General features: G+C 31.5%; 1 protein-coding gene across 2 annotated transcripts in view; it reads left to right on the top strand.

Annotated features, from left to right (window-relative positions):
* The first annotated feature begins 2,630 nt into the window (after positions 1-2,630).
* The window catches only part of LOC110995163, a 48,357-nt gene continuing 31,038 nt past the window's right edge, over positions 2,631-19,949 (top strand). The window contains exon 1 of one of the 2 annotated variants that reach the window (XM_022262186.2): positions 2,631-2,954. In XM_022262186.2, the coding sequence (XP_022117878.1) occupies positions 2,884-2,954 (71 nt within the window). In that variant the 5' untranslated portion in view covers positions 2,631-2,883. Of the gene's footprint in view, positions 2,955-18,747; positions 18,939-19,949 lie in introns of those variants that run through there. The other variant, XM_022262187.2, reaches the window with a different exon arrangement.

Raw genomic sequence — 19,949 nt, 5'->3', positions numbered from 1 at the left:
TCGTACAGAACTTTTAACCTTCCGACTCCCAGAACCAACATTGGGTTCCGTGAGTCTCTTCACATGATGTGTTCGTCCTTGGATTCCGCCACTAATCTGCCATTTCGCACTACTCTAGTGCTTCATTTAAGAATAAATTAAAACTTTTAATGACCTAAGCCTTGTATCTTTCTTCTTTATAGCTACTAGCTTGTTTGTCGTTCTCCTAATTTATATTTTTTTTGCTGTCATGTTTTGTTTTCCTTTGTGTTATATATTTTAGCAGTGAATCTTTTTGAGGATTTGCCCTATATGTACTTATGTGTACTTATTTTATGTTATAGGTACTTTAAATCCTTAAATTTTGAGCTTTTATTTCTTATATAATAGATAGAATAATACAATTAATATGATAAAGAAATAGTTAAACAAGCTCTTTTAGCTAGCGTATGTTTTATAATAAAACAAATGGTTGACTTGTAAATAATAAAATATTTCTTAATTTTCTATAAAGCGTTACTCGTTAGAAAATTTATCTTTGTAATTGCTGGCAACGGCGCATGCGAGCCTTTTGTCGCTTTGACTACCCAAAGGTTCGAACCGGTTTGATTACAACACAATTTCCTAGTTGGAAATTGTGTTTAATTGTATTAAATATTATAAACTACTTTATTAAAATAAATTTATTTTAATAAAGTGCATCCTGCCGGTTTTCCCCCTGTTCTAAAAAAAAATTAAAAGTTTTTCTGATTTATTGCATTTAAACCGCTTTATCGTCATTATAATATCTGTTGTCATAATATTGCATGGCACGTATTCAAAGAGCGTCTGTTTTACTAATAGTTTTCTTTATATCGATGTGAATACCTTTGTCCCTATAACGTTGAACATATGTTACTATTCGCAAGATAATTTGTATAATTACTGTGAATAGAAATCGCGTTTAATTATTTATATATATTGCAGAATTGTCTTGCTTTATTAGTCGTAATATACCTCCCGTTGCTCTTTGCTCTATGACCGTAAATATTTACTATGTAGATTCTTCTGATTCACAGTACTAAACCAAATTATACAATCATCTATTACAGACAATACTGGCTGTAAAATACGCTAACAATCTGTTTCATATCATTGTAATACGTCTGTAAACAAATAATGGTTTCGTATCAATGTTTTTCCACCAACGAAGTTTACAAAGAGACTTTTGAATCTCTGCCACTCAAACAATAATTTTATCTTCCTTATTTCAGTAAACGAATTATAGTTCTTTGATAATATTAAAACAATAACGAGTTAAATAAAATTTCCGTCTGGCAAAAAATTTAAAGTTTTTGAATCGATTTCCAGCGAAACAATAATTATCCCGGCTTCGCGCAGACAAGGCTGATCACAACATTATGATCCTTGAAAATTAACAACTAAAAGGACCCAGACATGTATCTATCCAGTGGGATGCGTCCAGATGATGGGTTAAGGACAAGCATGGTCTTCCTTCATTCTCTGAAGTCCAAGCTAACATTTAAATCATAGCCAAGCATATTGCACCAAATTATTAATACTTATATCGGCATTATCACTTTAAATAATCCGGCCCGGATTTAAGGTTTTGGGGCAGCAAAGCAGTGGACCCCTGACCCCAAATTATTATCCAACTAAAATGAACAAATTTATAAAAATAAAAGTTGTTTAATCAATATAGAAACGAACATATTACAGAATCGCTTTCCGGACCTAAACCTAACTGAAGAAGATCTCAAAAATGCTGAAAAAGAACTTGATGAGTTGATCAAAGAAGATAAGAAGTCAGAAGAGAACACAGATGAGGAAAAAAAAGAAAAATAATCTTATTTTAAGAGTGAAATATTTGGTTTAGACGTGGTTTTCTGATTTATGTTTTTTCTGTTTGGACAGCCTCATAATTGTCTATTATACGAATTATAAAACGTAAATCAAAGTTAAATTGGGAAAAACACAAGAGTGTTTGTGTTTCTTAAATATTACTGTTTAAAATGTTTGTTCAGCTAGTTGTACGTAAATTGAATTGTGTAATCCGTCCGCGTAATTAAATGAATAAAATTCAAATAAAGGCTATGTTTATAAATCCATTAAAAGATGTCTTGGAGAAGCTAAATTACTTTAATCCGTACTAAAAACATTCATTAAAAAATAAATACTTAGAGATAATAAAAGCTGATGACAGCACATTTATTTGCTAACAGATAAATTTTATGACTTTTTCAGCTGCTACAAAATACTTTATTTTATGTAGACAATTCTTCTTACACCTTATACATTGCGACACATAATTATCATATAAGTTATCAAACATGATAATTGTATTTTAGTATTTGTTAAATAGGTAACAATGCCGTTATCTCTCTATAACAATTCAAAAGAGGTAAAAATGAATAAAAGTGAACAACCACTTGAGACATTTTTAATTGCATAGGCGTATAACAATCCATATCTTCTTGTAGAGTTCTCTACTACATAATTTAGTACCTCTCACAGGTACCACTTACTTAGTACCGCATTTGTATCAAAGATGGCGTGCAAACAAATTGAATTCGCAAACCGGCCCAACGTGTGGGGACGAGCTTTCACCCCAAGCTTAATTTTATTGATCGAACCATTCACAACGCTCACGTAAATAATTTTACAAGCCGTTTTCGGCGTTTTATTTATCTATAAATGCATTGCAATAAACTCGTACCTCGTTGATACTCAATAGATAGCTTATCAAGTGAATAAACATCGCGAAACAATACTAGGCAGTTGTTAGTACGTATCGTTGTGTGTCAGGCGTGTCGTGATCAATTGTACGTGACGTGCCATAAATAGCTATTATCCATGAGAGAAGGTGCCGTTATTCTGATGAGGGGAACCTGCTAAGTGGTAAACATGACTAGATCCAGTTATCGGCCACTGGTACCGCGCTCGTCAAATAATTCCTTGGACATACGGGAAATTGGGTGAGTTCAAAGAAGAGATTCTACTCTTTCTCTTACTATTTTAAGTAATAAAAAAAAGATTCTAATCGATCCTACGTCTAATATCCTAAACGCCTAACCAAATATAATTAGTAGTAATATTTAATTTATGAATTACACATATATTGAATAGCTTATGTAGATCTATTACAATTAACATGTATGTAAAATGTATGTACCTACTATGTAAAACATATTAATTAGAGAAATAAACAGTAATTATCACTGTTATCATATTTAGGTAAATGGAACACGTATCAGTTAGTAGAAATACTCCTCTCAAAGTCCATTACACGTTTCTTTGTCAACAAGTACATTGCTATCCATGAAGCGATAAACAAAATATTTCATATTTCGATAAATAAGCATGTGCATTCAATTATTATTAACAATAGTAGAAACTTATATTGTAATTTGTTAATTTAAAATATGATAAATATTAATTTGTAATGTGCTAAGTAATACAGATTATAAATGCATCGTGTGTAATGCCTTTGTCGAACGACGCTTCAGGTTTTTAATCGCGTATTTTTATCGCAAAAAGGTGCCTTATGTCACCAAAAAGGCCAGCGCAAAGTCAAAGACAAGGGTCTAATTCAAAACTGAATATCAGATTATTGCGTCATCGCAGAAGTTCTTTTATTTCTGATAATAATTATTAACTTGGACACAATTGATTTTTAAAATTATATAGGCATTTACAATAAATTACACAATGAGAAAAAACACACTTGACAAGATATGTGGAATTTATCGGTCACCTTTATGATATTATGAAAATATATAATAACATAATACAATAATAGCGACACAAAGGTGAGACAAAAGAATCCGTTGCATGACGAACTGATACAGCGCTTTATTTATCAGAACTAAATCGTCTTAATGCACTAAGTGTACCTACAGCCGTGTCTTGCATTTATGCAACAGTTTTGTCATCAATAAATTTAGTATTTTGTATTACAAGCAGTCAATAATAAGATTTATAAGCCATATTTTTATAATTATATGAATTTTTCTCGTCTTCTTATGTGTGATTTTCCAAATATTATATTGTCAACATGACATTTCCGTCTGGTGTACATGTTTGTATATGTAGAATGAATTAAATACTTCTCTAAAGTGTTATGTTTCCTGATAAATAAATAAATGCGTAAGTGTATTTCATTCATTCCATTATATTTCTCTAAAAACGATTTAACTACTTCAATAACCTACCTCTTATCAACAAATTCTGTTGACGTCGTGATAATAATATGCATAATAGTTTTTCGGTTATATATATATTTATTAATAATACGTTTTTATACACAAATATTTGGCGCATATTCGCCAAATATTTGTGTATAAAAACGTATATAAGAAATTTAGCCAAAAATTCAATTTCAAAAATCAATCTTGACTATATGAAAAAGATTACAATTAGAGCCAAGGTAATGCGGAACGAATACTGTATCAGAAGCCTTATCAATGCGACACTCACCTAGATAATAGCAATTAATGATACTGCAATAATATCATTCACGTGTTGATAAGAAGGTAACTTTGTACGGTAGGGTTGGGTATGTGTTGGTTTAGAGATTATCTCAAAACATAACAACGAGAAAAAGACATACAAAAAGGAAGCTCCTTTATGCCTTTTTCCGAAGAAATGTCATAATTTTAAAAAAGAATTTAACGCTGTCGAGTTTGCAGCAATTTCATTAGGAAAAATTTAGCTTTGCAGCGTTCTGTAACTGCATTCACACAAACATTGAAACACCTTTTGTACATAACAAACAAACAAATATAAATTAAATAATTATATAATTTTTAAATCATTATTATCAGCTGACAATTTTAAGAAATAAAAACGTTAGAAATATTACCAAGATCTTTTACGTGTTCATTTAACCTATTTTGTAATACAAAGCGAATTTAAGTATTTACATATTTGGCAAGAATCAAACCATATTGACATTCCTGGTCGACGACGCTAAAGTATTGACTTATATCGTCCACCGTCGTTGTGACAGCCTGCTGAGGGGCAATTTTAAGCCCCGGATTCTGGAGACCTGCCAAAAGGTAGCTGCCGAGTTCAGGTCACGGCTACTACGCTACGACAATCAATATTCGTATTTTGGGAGCTACGAGCTTGTACTACGTGCAAGATTTCTATGCATTTTACGAGTTTCTAATCTTAAATTTTGGATCATCATTCATTCACGATTTAAACCCACTGTACCTTAGTTTGCGTATACGGGCGTTATTAAAGGCAGTTTTCGCCGCGCTCCAATTCGTCTTAGCTTCTTATAGGGCCGGCAGCGTATACCCTCTGGCATTGAGAGTGTCCACGGGTGGCGATATCAATTAGTATTAGTTGTATAATAAAGTAAAAGTTCAAAACTATTGACTTCCCATAGATTTTGTATAGTTAGTACACAAATTTGATTCGAACGATGCATGGGTTTCTGTCTATTTCCAAACAAAATATTGCCACTTTTATATAATTTTTTTGAATACTACTTAAATGTTTACATGATTTGGCTACATAACTAGTGGTACATAATATGTATTTATAGTTTCCTAATTTAGTAAATTTCAGCTGTTTCAGAGTGCCAAAATCTTACGCTCTTGATTTGGCACATAGATAACCTCATAATTTATAAAATCTGTGCTAATCAAATTTGTTTATAAATGTATTATTTATTCGAAGGCAACTCGTAATACTTACATAACGTTAATTGAATTCTAGTTTCCTGATACACAACTTAAAGAGAAAGTTACTGCGTATTTATCACGAGCTTTCCATTAGTGCAATTCCCTTAATGTCATAATACTAAAGAACTGCACTAGGATTAATTGCAAAGAGATTCAAGAGAAATGTGTGTAAAGGTTTAATATTTATTCCTAACTCTAATGTTGTGTTTAACAATGTTTACGGTGAAACATTTTCCCAAATTAGTTTCGTAAATGTCATTTATATACGCATAGTACATGTGATGTTGTTGTGTTGACATCTGTAAGGTGAGTTGAATCATGCAGCTGAGTTTGATCATCGGACGTCCAGGCAGAATACGAAACTGTACCCGTGATTTGACGTCCGTCGTTCCACAACAGCGTTTTTAAGGCAGTTTTTTATTCATTTCTTAGTTTTACTGCTTGTCTTAGTTTTAAGCGGTTGTAAAACTACCGTTCCAAACTAGCATTTAAATCCTAATGCTACTGAAAATTTTGACATTATAGAATTTAAAGGTTTTGTAAAGTTGTAAAGTTTTTGTCAAATTGTGTGAGCACTTAGTAAAAACGAGAGTAAATACGACTAGATCAGTGTTACTAAGAAACATACCATCATATATATAGTGCTCGCAGAATAATAACAAATTGTATGTACAACTTCAACGACGCTCTGTGGCTGTATTTAGAACTAAATGAAAGCATTCTGTCTTTAGAACAGGATTTAATATCAAATGTGCGGACAATCTACGCGCTCTTACTGTCTACATACAATAACGTGAGTCAAAGTATTAAAATGTTTGTTGTAAGATTTGTAATATGTAGCAAATACAATGTATATTCCTCGCGCTATTATTATCAAATTGACCTTTGTATAGCATGAATCGTTCAATGACTTCTAAGATAAACAAATAACATAATATTAGAGTGTTATCTAATGTCTGTTAGTCTTAAGGCTTTTTAGTAATTAAAGTGTCGCAGCGTGTGTGTATGTTGGTTTTTATAATTATAGCAGATAAAGTAATACAATTGATATACTAATTAAATATTCTGGTACGCACAATTCACTCGCACACTTTTCTTCTTAGGAGATTATTTTTTTGAATTCCATAGAAAGAGTAGTTTTTCTCCGGAATAAAACCCTATATCTGGGCCAATATGATCACAGTTATATTTTAGACTTCTGAATAGTGAATATAAATAATTAGCGTCGCTCATTAGAAGGCTCTTCTAGAGTCTAGACTAGAAGTCGGTACTACTGAAAAGAACACTTTTTAAACAAAACCATATCTATCGTTTAAAACAGATTGACGTATAAGATTAATTATTCCTGATTTGGTACAAATCCAAATTGCCTACGTTAAATTAGTAATTGGAAGATAGAAAATTATGATTCATACCTACCTACTCGATATCACCCAGATACATAAAACATGTTACCGAAGTCTCAAAATCTGTACACAAATGTCACTTTATATTCCTTTCCCGATATAAAAGGAGTCAAATTGCCAGAAAGCACGTATTTTTAGTTGAGAAACATAAAACTTGCATCAATCTTTTGCTGGGAACTTAAGTTGTAATTGAACTGATTAACTGATTGTATGAACTGCTTCAGAACCGCTTGAACAAGAACTAGAAATACAAAAAGGTTAGAGCAACAGGACCAGGTATAGTACCCCCCTTTTCTACGCAGTTTACTGACAGATATTACGGATATTATTTTATATACTGTGGGAAAAGGAAGTTCGAATCCTGGGTTAAAATTTTATTAATATACTAGCGGATCCGACAGACGTTGTCCTGTCTACACGTCTTTAATTTAAAAATTGCAAACTTTTTTTAATAAGCTAAAACATTCTGGACCATTTTGATGAAAATTATTATTCAAATGTTATGACAATATCTAACGATCCAGCACATGGTCTACAATAACACAATGATAACAAAACTTTTTTTTAATTTGATCGCAGCGCTGTCGGGACAGACTAAAAATTCAAATTCAAATATTATTTAAAATTTGACACTGCGATGGTAGCGCCGTCTGTCGGATCCAATGTAAAACATTCCAAAATCAACAACAACTAATAAATTGAAAATTAATTTAAAAAAACATTGTCCAGCGGACCAAATTGTGAATCTAAACCATTCCCAGATCCCCTTGAATACACACAAAAAAAATCGGTCCAGTCGTTTAGGAGGAGTTCAGTCACATACACACGCACACAAGAAATATATATATTAAGATATGTTTCGACCGATGTCCTTCTTAATATGGATATGTTAATTACTAATATGTTTTATTCGCGCTAATTCAACCTCGACGTGACTTTTCTCGAGTAATGCAATAAAAAACATGTTTAATATGAATCATATTTGTACTTTTAACCAAACATTTTATTATTTTTTCAAATATAAACACATATATTATTTATTCACAATTCTGAAAACACAATATTTATTTCTACAAATTACACTGTAGTACAATCTTGAAGATCGCTTTTACTTCTGAGAAGACAATTTTGGTTTCCGTGATTTCACGAAATCCTGGCACTTCACCAAAAAATGTGAAATCATATTTTTTTTAGTTTTCCTGCATTGTTTTATCATGCGTCGACTTAAAAAATACAATTTTAATTTACTTTAAATTATTAACTAAGTTCGTAGAAGCAAGTTTCTGAAATCGAAATATGTAATAAATAGAAAGTTGACGACCCCTTTAATCTAACAAATATAATAATCTAATTACAAATCACCCCAATTTAAATAATTATCTCTTGAAAAATAATTATGATCAGCAATATACGATACCCTAACTTTATTATAACACCAGCTAAAATTAAACAACCTCAAATTGCAGCCTCATCATGAGCCTTATGTAGTCACAAATGAACAAAAATATATATTAGGTTTTTTAACAAAAGAACCTTCCAGCTACCTTTATAGATAAGTTTATAAAGCCACATAATGTTGAACCACTTGAATGTACAAGTCTATGCCTACACTGAAAGTTCAGCCTATTTAATTAACATTATATTATATGTATTTCAGGGCTGACTGACTATTTATAGCGATTCCATAAACCACAGAGTCCTTTAATACAACGTTGTGCGGCCTTTCGTACATGCTCATGTATTAAGTGAAAACATTACTTCATGTTCAGTGTTCTTCTATAAAAAATTTAATATTATAATAAAGTAAATTAATATTATAAACGATATTGTAGCGCTGGTATTTAATTGCAAAGTTTTATAAAACTTTTAAAAAATCACGCGAATATAAATCTTTAAAATATCATTAAATATAATAAATTTAAATAGACGCCATAGTCAGTCAGGATGTCAAACAGAAGTCAATTCTAAACAATAATACTAACTAACAATAAACCTTTAAATGTAATAACTAAAATATATTATTTAAATTGTAGAAACATTATTTATATAAAAGTCGGTTTCTTTTAACATTTTTCCTTCATATAAACCTTCATTTAGATTGAATCTAAAAATAGACGCAAAGAGCACTTTCTACTGAAAAGCTTGCATTTTCCACAGGTATCGTATAGGAAAAGTAAGAAAATGTGGAAATATTTCATCTAAAAGGTTTTTATGTTTACCATGTTTACCACAGGCTTTTATAGATTACTTAAAGATCGTTGTTTTTGTTTACTCAGAACTGAGGGCTAGGCTCACCAGATAAGCGCCGCCTATCATCTCTCACAATGGCGGAACTTTCGCGAATGCGTTGTTGGACTTTTAAGAATCGATACGAATTCTTGAAGGACGGTGTATCCTGTATTCCTGTGACTATTTGATTATAAATCCATCACATTCCGAAACAATTATTTTTACAAGATCGCGTTAAATATAATTTGCGACCACTTCGACAGTTAAAGTATGACTTTCCAAAGTTTAATATTAACAATCATATAGCTCTGAATTAAATAAATTTATGCAATCATTGTTACAATTTTGGTTAGTTATACCTTACCTATATATCCCAAGCTTGACTGTACGATTTAACAATAATTATAATTATGATTTTTTCTCGTCAAGCCATTTTATACGAGAACTATTCCGGCACTTATATTGATACAAAAGGACGCATGTTTTTTTCTTTATATAACAAGGGCAATCGGGCAGTAGGCTCATCTGATGTTAAGTAATACCGCTGCACACGGACACTCTCAATACCAAAGGGCTCGTGAGTGCGTTGCCGGCCTTTTGAGAATTACATATAAAATAAAATCAAACTTCATGTTACGTGTTTCGCGACATGCGGAAATCTTATCATCATACCCATAAAGATAAATAATGTTATTTAAAAGGGTATATTAAATAACAAAACCACAGTGATGATATAATTATATTTCTAACCCGCAATACAAAGAATTATTCTAGTATAAACCAGTTTGATGTAAAAGGACTTCCTATAATTCAGTAATAAGTCTATTGATTAGGTGACCTAACGTGGGAACTAAGGAAACAGAAAAATAAAAAATGTTTATAATAAACTTCATCTACCTATTATATTATAAAGAGCAAACATTTATGATTTTGCATGTAATGTTTTTACAAAAACTACTAGTCTGGTGTTAAAAATAATTTTACGATTAGAAAGCTGCTAAAAGCTGTTATTGCGTGTGTTGTGATAACCATTGATTATAGAACAAAAAAATTTGTACAGTATTATGGAACGTACAATATGGTGTAACGAACGAACGTACAATATCTACAAAAATAATGTTTTACCATGGGCCTTTATGTTAGCCTATCCCCAGTCGGAACTCCAAAACATGATATTGTTTTTCTGCAAAACATGATATTGGTTTTCTGCAAACAAAACTACGTTAAATGTTTTGTGTAGGGAAGTTCTATATAAATATCTTCTGTATAGAATAAAACTTTGTTGCATAACTATGCATTTTGAATATTTGTTTTAATTTTTATCAATTTATAATAATCAAGCTAAACTTCCTGGACTGATTACAAAAATCATTACCTACCAGAAATAAGAATTTATTAATTTGGGACATTCTACGTAAATGATGTTTCGAATTTAAAAATGTATTAGATTGAAATGTATTCGTTCGTAATCAATAAACAGATTTTACTAAATTTAATGATTAATTATGAATGTAAGTGTGTAAAACTAAGTAAAATAAAACTTTTATGATAGCAAAAATGTATCAATAGTCCGACTTAGTGGACTTTCCACTACCAGGAGATTGGTATCTACGCGAATGGAACCGCGGGATATTTCTAGTACAATATAATATGTTAAAGGATTAGCATATTCTACAATGTCAGGCTTCAGATCTCATTTGAAGCTGAACAATCTTTTTGTTCAGTATACAATTGAATTTTGTTTTTATTATCTAGTTTTTAATATTATAATTTACATTACTTTACAAATGTTAATTGTGCTTTAGTTTCAAATTGTTAGACAAACAATTTTATAGGATAAATATGATTAAGAAAATTTGTATCACGATGATACAACGCTTTTATTGATTATATGACTGGATTTACCGTACGAACGACTATTAGTTGGACACACAGAAAAATATATTGGTGCTCAACCAGAATTGAACCCACGATTCTAGGATTATAAATCGCTGAACTAAGCGTTAATGCTTACATAAAAGGAAGATATTTACGTCACAATCATACCGCGTATTAATAGCAACTCACATGGGGCAGAGGTCATTCGCCTTTCATATCTCAAATCAGAATTGTACTAATAATATGCGTTAATTATGTCGTATATTCACGTGTGGGACTTACGCTATAATTATCCAAAAATGGAACAACATATACATAAATTTATTTAATTATGAGCTATGTTTTAGTTAATATTAAAGTTATTTGAAAGTCATGCTTTCAAAGATATTGTTAAGTCAATTTTTTACCATATATTTATTTGGCAAGCACGAACACAAGAGTTTATTGAACTGCAAAGATATTCTACGAATAATGTAACTGCATTGAATTTGTAAGTGCTAAATTTGAATCGAAATCATGAAATTATTTGATTGAATTAGATGTATAGATGTATGGCGTATACATATATCTACAAATATCTACTATACATGCATCTACAAAGCTAAATAAAAAAGTACAAATATTTCTATATCATCAAACTAGGGATTTTAATACTGTCAACGGTCTTGATGAAGATCTTAAGAATAATCCTTATTTAAACCTTAATAATATACAATCCATCTTCATGCTATAATATTTTCCACCATGAATCAAACTTAGATCTACAATAAACTGCAGGGTAAATACTGTCTGTGAACTATGTCCAAAAATTCTATAGAGATGCCATCTGGAGCTCGAGACTGGTTTGAGGGTTATCCGTCATAAGCAAGGAACCTGGAAAAATTCTGCTATAGAACTGTCAAATATGTCAGTAACGTGAATAAGGTGACGTGGGTCCCGCCAGCCAGCGTGCTTCGACACGCCCATAAATATCATGAGGATATTTCCAGAGTAGTCGATGCCCGGACCCGTCAAGACGCCAAGCCCACCAGTCTTAGGTTAAGTAAATAAAGTTTCTTTTTAAGAAAGGGGAGATTGGTCACTGCCCTGCCGCTTATATATTATGATTGGACACAAATCTGCCTGATAGGCTTATATATCCCATGAATAAAATAAAAAAATTATGTATTATGTTACGTTACGGTGACTTGGGTGTGTATTACAATTTTATATTTTACATTATATCCCAAATTAGTCAGATGTCCTCAATTCAAAAGTCCACCAAATTTACGTCAAAACACTGATTCAGTTATATTTTTATAGAACTTATCACAGCTATGAGAGTGACTCAGCTGTTAATATTTGAGTAAGCTTCTTAGAGCCTGTGCTCAAATTCGTATAAGCATTTTTAAAGATTTGTTTCAACTTTGGAATAGGGGAATAGTTCAAGTTTCTTCAAAATCGGTTGGATAGTTAAAGGCTTTTAACGCATTTCTGGCCTAGACTTGTATAAAGATACCTAGGTTAATTTTCAACCACTTTTATAATTACTAAATTGGACAGATAAATTAATCTATATGAAAACAGTATAACAAAGCGATTTAAAAAACCTTCAAACATTAAAGGCTCAAAAGAGTTCAACTATTTGGTTCATTTGGTGTATTCACTTTAATCTACAAAACATATAACATTATTACGACACCTAAGAGTTTATAAATAAATAAAAAATCAAATTACAAAACCAGACTGCCAAACGCAATACGCACACTCCCTTGCCTTCGACATTAAAGCTGCAAAGAAATGTGTAAACAGTTCATCACAGTATATACAGAAAAAACCCTTGTGACCCAATTAAAGCGAACGTTTTACGTAAATAATCTCGAGGATCCACAATTGTATTTAGCGTATTGAGGACCCTCATTAAAAACTTTTTATTTTGATCAAAGGCTGCAGAAGCTGTAATGAAAACCTTATCCTCCATTATAACTTATTAATTCAGCAAATTTTAATGAGAATTTATCTCCCTTCAAGAGGAGGATATACCTAACATATCGACTTAAGTGTTTTCATCGACATTAACATTGCAGTCTTGTAATACAAATACAAATAATATCTAGTTGCTAAGGTTACATGACAGAGGTAAATTCATGATCAATTCTGGTTCAAATGGTCAGGGGGCCAATTCCATTGCTAAGCACCTCGAAAATTTATTTAAAAAATTTGAAATTTAAATATCTGTTTAATGTTTAAAGAACTTTATTCCTCATTGCAGATAAAATATTTTATTAACATGAGAAACTTAATATGTATATACGAGCGAGATACACGTCGCCATTAGCCATCAAAACTTTAGTCTACTATGTTCACTCTTCAACATGCATCTTTAATGCCTTTTTGGATTTTGTCAAACGCACCAATATTGCGAATTTTAGGTGTTAATTGAATAATAATTTCTGTTTTTCATTTAATTTAATTTCAAGAAATTCATAGTAAGTTCTTCCTAAAATCTAACATTTAAGTTCCTTAAGTGAACAATTAAATTTTTTAATATGAAAAAAAATATCAAAAAAGCAGGATAAGAAATTTAGTAAATAAAGGCACAAATAGGTGGAAAATACAAGTCTATACGGAACGAATTCATCAGCAACTTTATCGAAGATACAAATTTAGAACAAAATGTATTCTTAGATTTATAACACGTGCCACCTGCCTCTATGGGACAAAACACGTGATACTGGGCACGCTATTAGAATATAAATGAATCATACAATTTTTTTTTAATGGAATCTCGCTGTTGGCCTTAAGGGCCTTTACAGCTCAGCACTGGCTGTTTGGCGAGCTTAGCTCAGCCTGAATGGGTGGGGTTCCCGCAAGCCGCAAGGGCGTCTCCTGTAAGACTCGAACCTCGGCTTGGGCCGTCGCGGAGCATACTATCTCTGCTTCGGGTAGATTTTTAAATTCTACTAACTCATCTACTTTGATGCACTAAGGATGCATTGTTGTTGAAATAATTTTTCAATTGAAAATAAATTTTAAATTATTAATAAAACAAGTCAAGAATATCAGACGCTTTACTTGCCAAGTGTTAATTTTCTTGATTCTACTTAGCCCTTTTTTTTAATTCTAAATGTTTGTTTCTATGAACCAGAGGTGGACGAATTGAGATGGACTCATTAAACGAAATCAGCTGTTAAAGAAAATACTTTTTTAACGGATTGAAGCTATTATTTTAACTTATAATTATTTAAGCATAATTTTAAATTTATCCGACGTTTCGCGTGCTTTACAGCGTGCGTGGTCACGGTGACCACAAAAGATGTTGAATGTCAAAAAAGTATCACAGCTGTAGAAACTGTTGTATTATCTGTAAATATTTCCCCGGAGTTGGTTTCGACTAAAAGATGTATGGTTTAGTGTGTGTGTGTGTTTTCTTTAAATGTGTAAAAGTTATGTTAATAAAAGACAATATTACGAAATCAGCTTGATACGGATTCTGAAAAGTGTTCATTAAACCTATTTTTATCTTTATAAGTACTAAATTATAATACATCTTTACATCATAGAATCAAAGTAGTTCACTCGTCCAAAACGCGTTAATATTTATTTTTGCTCCACTTTGTAGAAGCAACAATCAATTATCATGATGATCAGTTTCTTTTGGAAGTAACACGGATGTTTATAGTTCATTCACTAAACAGAATTTTGTGTTTAGTGAAATGAAGGCGTGGTCTCTGAAAATCACGAATGCTGGTTATCGTCAATGTCCAGTCATACTTTTCAACATAATTTAGTACGATATAGTGATTTCGTCTTCACAGGGATGCACATTTATTTATTAAGCTATCTATAAAATTAATATGGCCTATGTAATCAACGGTAAGGTAGAATTAGCGAAGTATCAGATTTTTTTTTTAAATGTGTACACACGTAAGAAATGAAACTTCATAATGACCTTATTTTCGAAGAATGATCTACTATATGCAACTTTACAGAAATTGGTTAAATGCTGTGTCTCTGTATATACAGATAATACAATTATTTGATTTAACCTTATTACTACTAAAACTATTATTGAATTTCATAAATAGTCGTCCTATCGTCTTTTAAAACCCTTCTATACAAATATTTCCTAACCTTATCCTATCCTGATCAATCGTGACCTGTGTAATTCTTGAATCTCCTGTTCGTTTTGTAAATTCTCTATTTTCTTGAATTTGTAAGATTAGTTTTAGTTAGTTATTATAATATATATAGTTACTAATAGATTAAGGATCTATATTTTAATATAAATTTATTTTGTTTTTTATATAACTTCTGCACTTCTTGCACCCATCATTTTTCTTTATTTATTTCTATTCTTACTAGGGTTGCCTGGAAGAGATCGCTTGTTAGCGATAAGGCCGCCCGTTGCATCCCTTGTAATTTATATATACTGTGTTATTTGTATTTCTTTAGCAACGCAGTGTAAATAAATAAATAAATAAAATAAATAAATAGTAATAGAAATTACTATTATTGTTATCTTTATTATATAATTTTGTTATTAATGGCTTATAATCTCTTCTAATCAACCGTGGCAGGGACAATAAAAATATGATGCGTAACGGAAATATGTGACGGTAATTTTTTTTCCATCGCTGATACAGAAGTTTCTTGCTTCATTAATCGATAATATTCGCTCATAAGCCCTCACTTTCATATTTAGAGCTTATTAACAGGTCCCGAGAATATTTTTTCAGGCTCACAATTTTAAAAACTGACTACAATGGGCATTCAAACGTTCTGGACCCTAGCCTCACTCTACAGCTCTGCACCAAAACAATATAATCTTTCATTGGGCAGCTCAACCGTCTCGATTTAAAATATATTTTGTGTAGTTTACAACAGCGCTGCTAAAGTTTGTGAGATAACGTTGTTTTTATTGTATACAAAATAGGCCACAATATGAAGTCATCAAATTGGTTCGCTGTGCGCTAGCCGTGACTGGCACTAATGTTACCACCAGTGAAGAGCCATTTTGAGAAGGAAAAAGGTCTTTATATAATTAAAATCATGATTTTTATCTATTTTTATTCTCCAGTAAGTTTCAAAGCCAGGTTGAAGCATATCTGCATTAACGTAGTTTACTAGCAACAATAGTAATAGAGTAGATATACTCGTCTATCGCGTATATTTCCTAAGGGACAAGGAGAGACAGCTTTTCTCAAACTTCGATCCTGCCAGACACCTTTCACCGCTTTCTCATGAAAATTATCTGAATATTGTATTTCTCTTAATATTTTTAATATAAAATGATTAAATTGCGAAACTAAGGTACGCTTTCACCCTTTAACAGCTGTGTTATTTTTTATTTAATTAAAATTTGAAAACCAGCGCTTGTTTAGAATTATAATATGATCTCTAAACACTGCTAATGTAACTCAGGCACAAAAGTTTAATTTATTAAGGTTTATACTGTTTTCTCTAGAACATGATGATGCAAATCTTGAGACGTAGAAAATTTTTGTCGTGAGATTCAAACCCGTACTGCATTATAAGTCATGGCGTAGTAAACATGAGTGACACAATAAGAAAAGAAAATGTTGCCAATTTTTGGCTGCGGAATTTCATGTTACGTTATTTTTGAGTCACATGATGCTGATTGAGAAAACAAATAATCTAGAAACTGAAACATAAATTTCGGGCCAGGACCAAGAGTTTAAGCGATAAACACAAAAGGACAATTGTTTATCGGAGTATAAATACGAAAATATATATTTCACGGCAAATAAATTGGCCAGAATGAGTAGAAGAAAGTAGATTGTTATTTTATAATCAGTGCCGGATTAAGCCAACGCGGGGCCTATAGCAAAAATAAAACAAATAAATATTTTTGGAATTAATATCTATATTGTAAAATATAGTGCAATTGAATGTAAAATTAGATTCATTTAAAATTTCTTTTTTTTGACGAAGATAAGTGTACATTATGATACCTATATGAATAAATGAATTTTGACTTTCCACAAGATGATTAAGTCATTCTTCAACAAAACAAAATCTGGTCGCTTGAAAGGTAGACGTGGTATAGATGCTAGTCTAAATATATCGATTATAATTAAACTAGAACATTACGGTAATAAGTTTGTAAATACCTACTTATTTTTACGGTTTAACGGGACAAATAGTTTTAGATTTTTGAGTAGAAGTGCAGCAAGATACAGCACGCTGCAATATGAATTACTTAATATTTTTTATTACGGGTATCTTGGAGTGCGGGGCCCCTAAATCTGCGGGGCCCGTAGCATTTACTGCTCTTGGTACATGGTTAATCCAGCACTGACCGACTGAACCGAATATACAGGCACGAATTACATCTCATGATAAAAGAAAGAATCTATCAGATACGGCAGTAAAATAACGTATAAATATTCATATCCCACACTTGCACCTGTCGCAGGTCTTTCCACTAATTGCCTATTTGTAGCTTAAAATACAAGAGCGCTTTTAAAAAGCCAATTATTTTTACATTTGAAACACATGAAGATTAATTTTTAACGCATTTTAATGATCAACCGTTAATTAACGTAATTACGGAGAAACGTTTATGTATTCGTCAATTGTCTTTGGTTTTTCTGATCGTTTTTATTAAAGTTATCATCTCTCTTCAGGCAACTAGGTTCGTTGTAATCATGCTCTAGGATTGCTCCGACGCATAGAGCATACCATTTCCGCTAAAGCCGTTCGTTAACATCTACTAAACCATTAAAAATAATGTCTGCAAACTATCTATCTTTTTTACGGTTTCGCATTTATTTATTTAATTATTTATTTATTTGGAAACAAAACAGATACATCTTTACTATAAAAATAAAGTTAAAATAAAACATAAAATAAGCACATTGGATGTATACACAATAGGTTTCACTAATATAACTATATGATACAAACAAAACAAAACATGACAACGACACATATACATGGAAGAGTTAGGACAGTTTTTTTTTTTTTTTTTTAAATAAAGCAGTAGAGTAGTTCGAAAAAGGGTCGATGTTTTTGATAGAATCTAAAGAAGAACACATCCTGTGAAGAGGCTCGCGAAACCCAATGTTGGTTCTGGGAGTCGGAAAGTTAAAAGTTCTGTGTGAGCGTAGAGACCTGGCAGGAACTTTAAATGTTATGAGTTCAAGAATATTAAGTAAACTTGTGCATTACGGTAAAACGAGGCATAAGATAAGTGATATTTAATTTACGATAACATAATATGACAATATTTTTAAATCTATGATATTATATTAAAATTCATTACATCATTATTATTATTAGACCTACATCTTTTTACATACGCTATGTTTAAAGCATAAAAACACTCCGGAAGAGTCATTATGTTTATTTAATCTGTTCACGAACTGCGACACTGACCGCATTACGTATACGCTCTGCAGCATCCACGTCTACTTTCTATCTCTTGCACTTGCTAAGAATATAGCACTGTCCACATCTAAACATAGACTCTATTTACTTGTTATAAAATCTGAAATCGATTGTCGAGTATTTAGGGCGCGCTCACATCGGATGCCGACGTATTTTGAGCTGAGCAGACGCGGCAGTCGCGCGTCGCTCAGCGCCGCAAGTGATCGTGTCGAAATTTCTTTGTGTTGAAGAATTTAAATACTTGTGCAGTGATAAATATGACCGGGTTGAATAAAAACGCGTGTGTGCGTTGAAGTGCGATGCACTTGCGGGCTCTCCTGTCTCTGGATCGTAGAGTCGGCATGAAGGGTCAACCGGTTTGGTAAGAACACCAGTTATGAATACTGATTAGAAAGTATATCCTAAGCCGCTGTAATTGAATGTTTTGAACCAAGCTTTGAAGCTTTGATAAATCGTTCTTGGTGTTAATTTCATACGTATTATATTTGAAATATCTCTTCATCTAAATAGTTTATTCATGAGTATTATTTTTTATACTAATTTAAATATTAAAAATGGAGTTGTAATAATTAAACGTTAAGCCGAATGTTAATTGATGTTTAAAGTAACGTAGTTGCTAATTCTATTACAAAATATTACATACAAAACTTATTAAATGTATCGTTTTACACAACGCGCGTGTCTCTTTTAGTGAAAACTATTCGATTTTACATTTTGCGTAATCAAACAAAAACATTGTGATGAAACTGATTTCAATGTAAAACCGTCTAAGGAACAATGAAAATAAAATCACGTATAAAATAAATGAACTACCTATTTACAAACGCATGGTGTGTATGTTCAAGATATAGAAGAGCTTCTTCTCATTTTTTAAACAACAATTTTTAGTATTTTACAATATTTGTAAACAAATCAACCGATAGACATGAAAGTTGGCGTGATGTTACTCTTTCACCCAATTGTTTTTGACTTTAATGCCTTGTGAAAAGTCTTGCACAATATCAAAGATTAACCTAATTACTACTGCGTTAAATACTCTGCTTAAATAAGCCATTTTCTTTTCTTCAAGACATCATAATGGAAGGTTATATAAAGTGTCTTAAATATATCTCATCGGATTGCATATTAGTCTATTTTATACATCGAATCGGGGCTTGTTATTTGGTGAAATAAAATAAAGAAACAATATAGGATCACATTCCATAAATCACAGATTCATTGGCTTCAATATTCCCTGTTACTTGATTGTAACGGATGTCAAGAAACTCCTCAGATCGTCAAGTTGTCAGATGCATTAGATATGCTTATTACAGATAAATATATGAGAAAGATGTTTACAGATTACTGTACAAATCACAATTATAAAATATAT

Source organism: Pieris rapae, chromosome 2 (genome assembly GCF_905147795.1).
Source record: "Pieris rapae chromosome 2, ilPieRapa1.1, whole genome shotgun sequence".
NCBI lineage: Eukaryota > Metazoa > Arthropoda > Insecta > Lepidoptera > Pieridae > Pieris > Pieris rapae.
The sequence above is the reverse complement of the archived record's forward strand: the minus strand, read 5'-3'. Positions and strand labels throughout refer to the sequence as shown.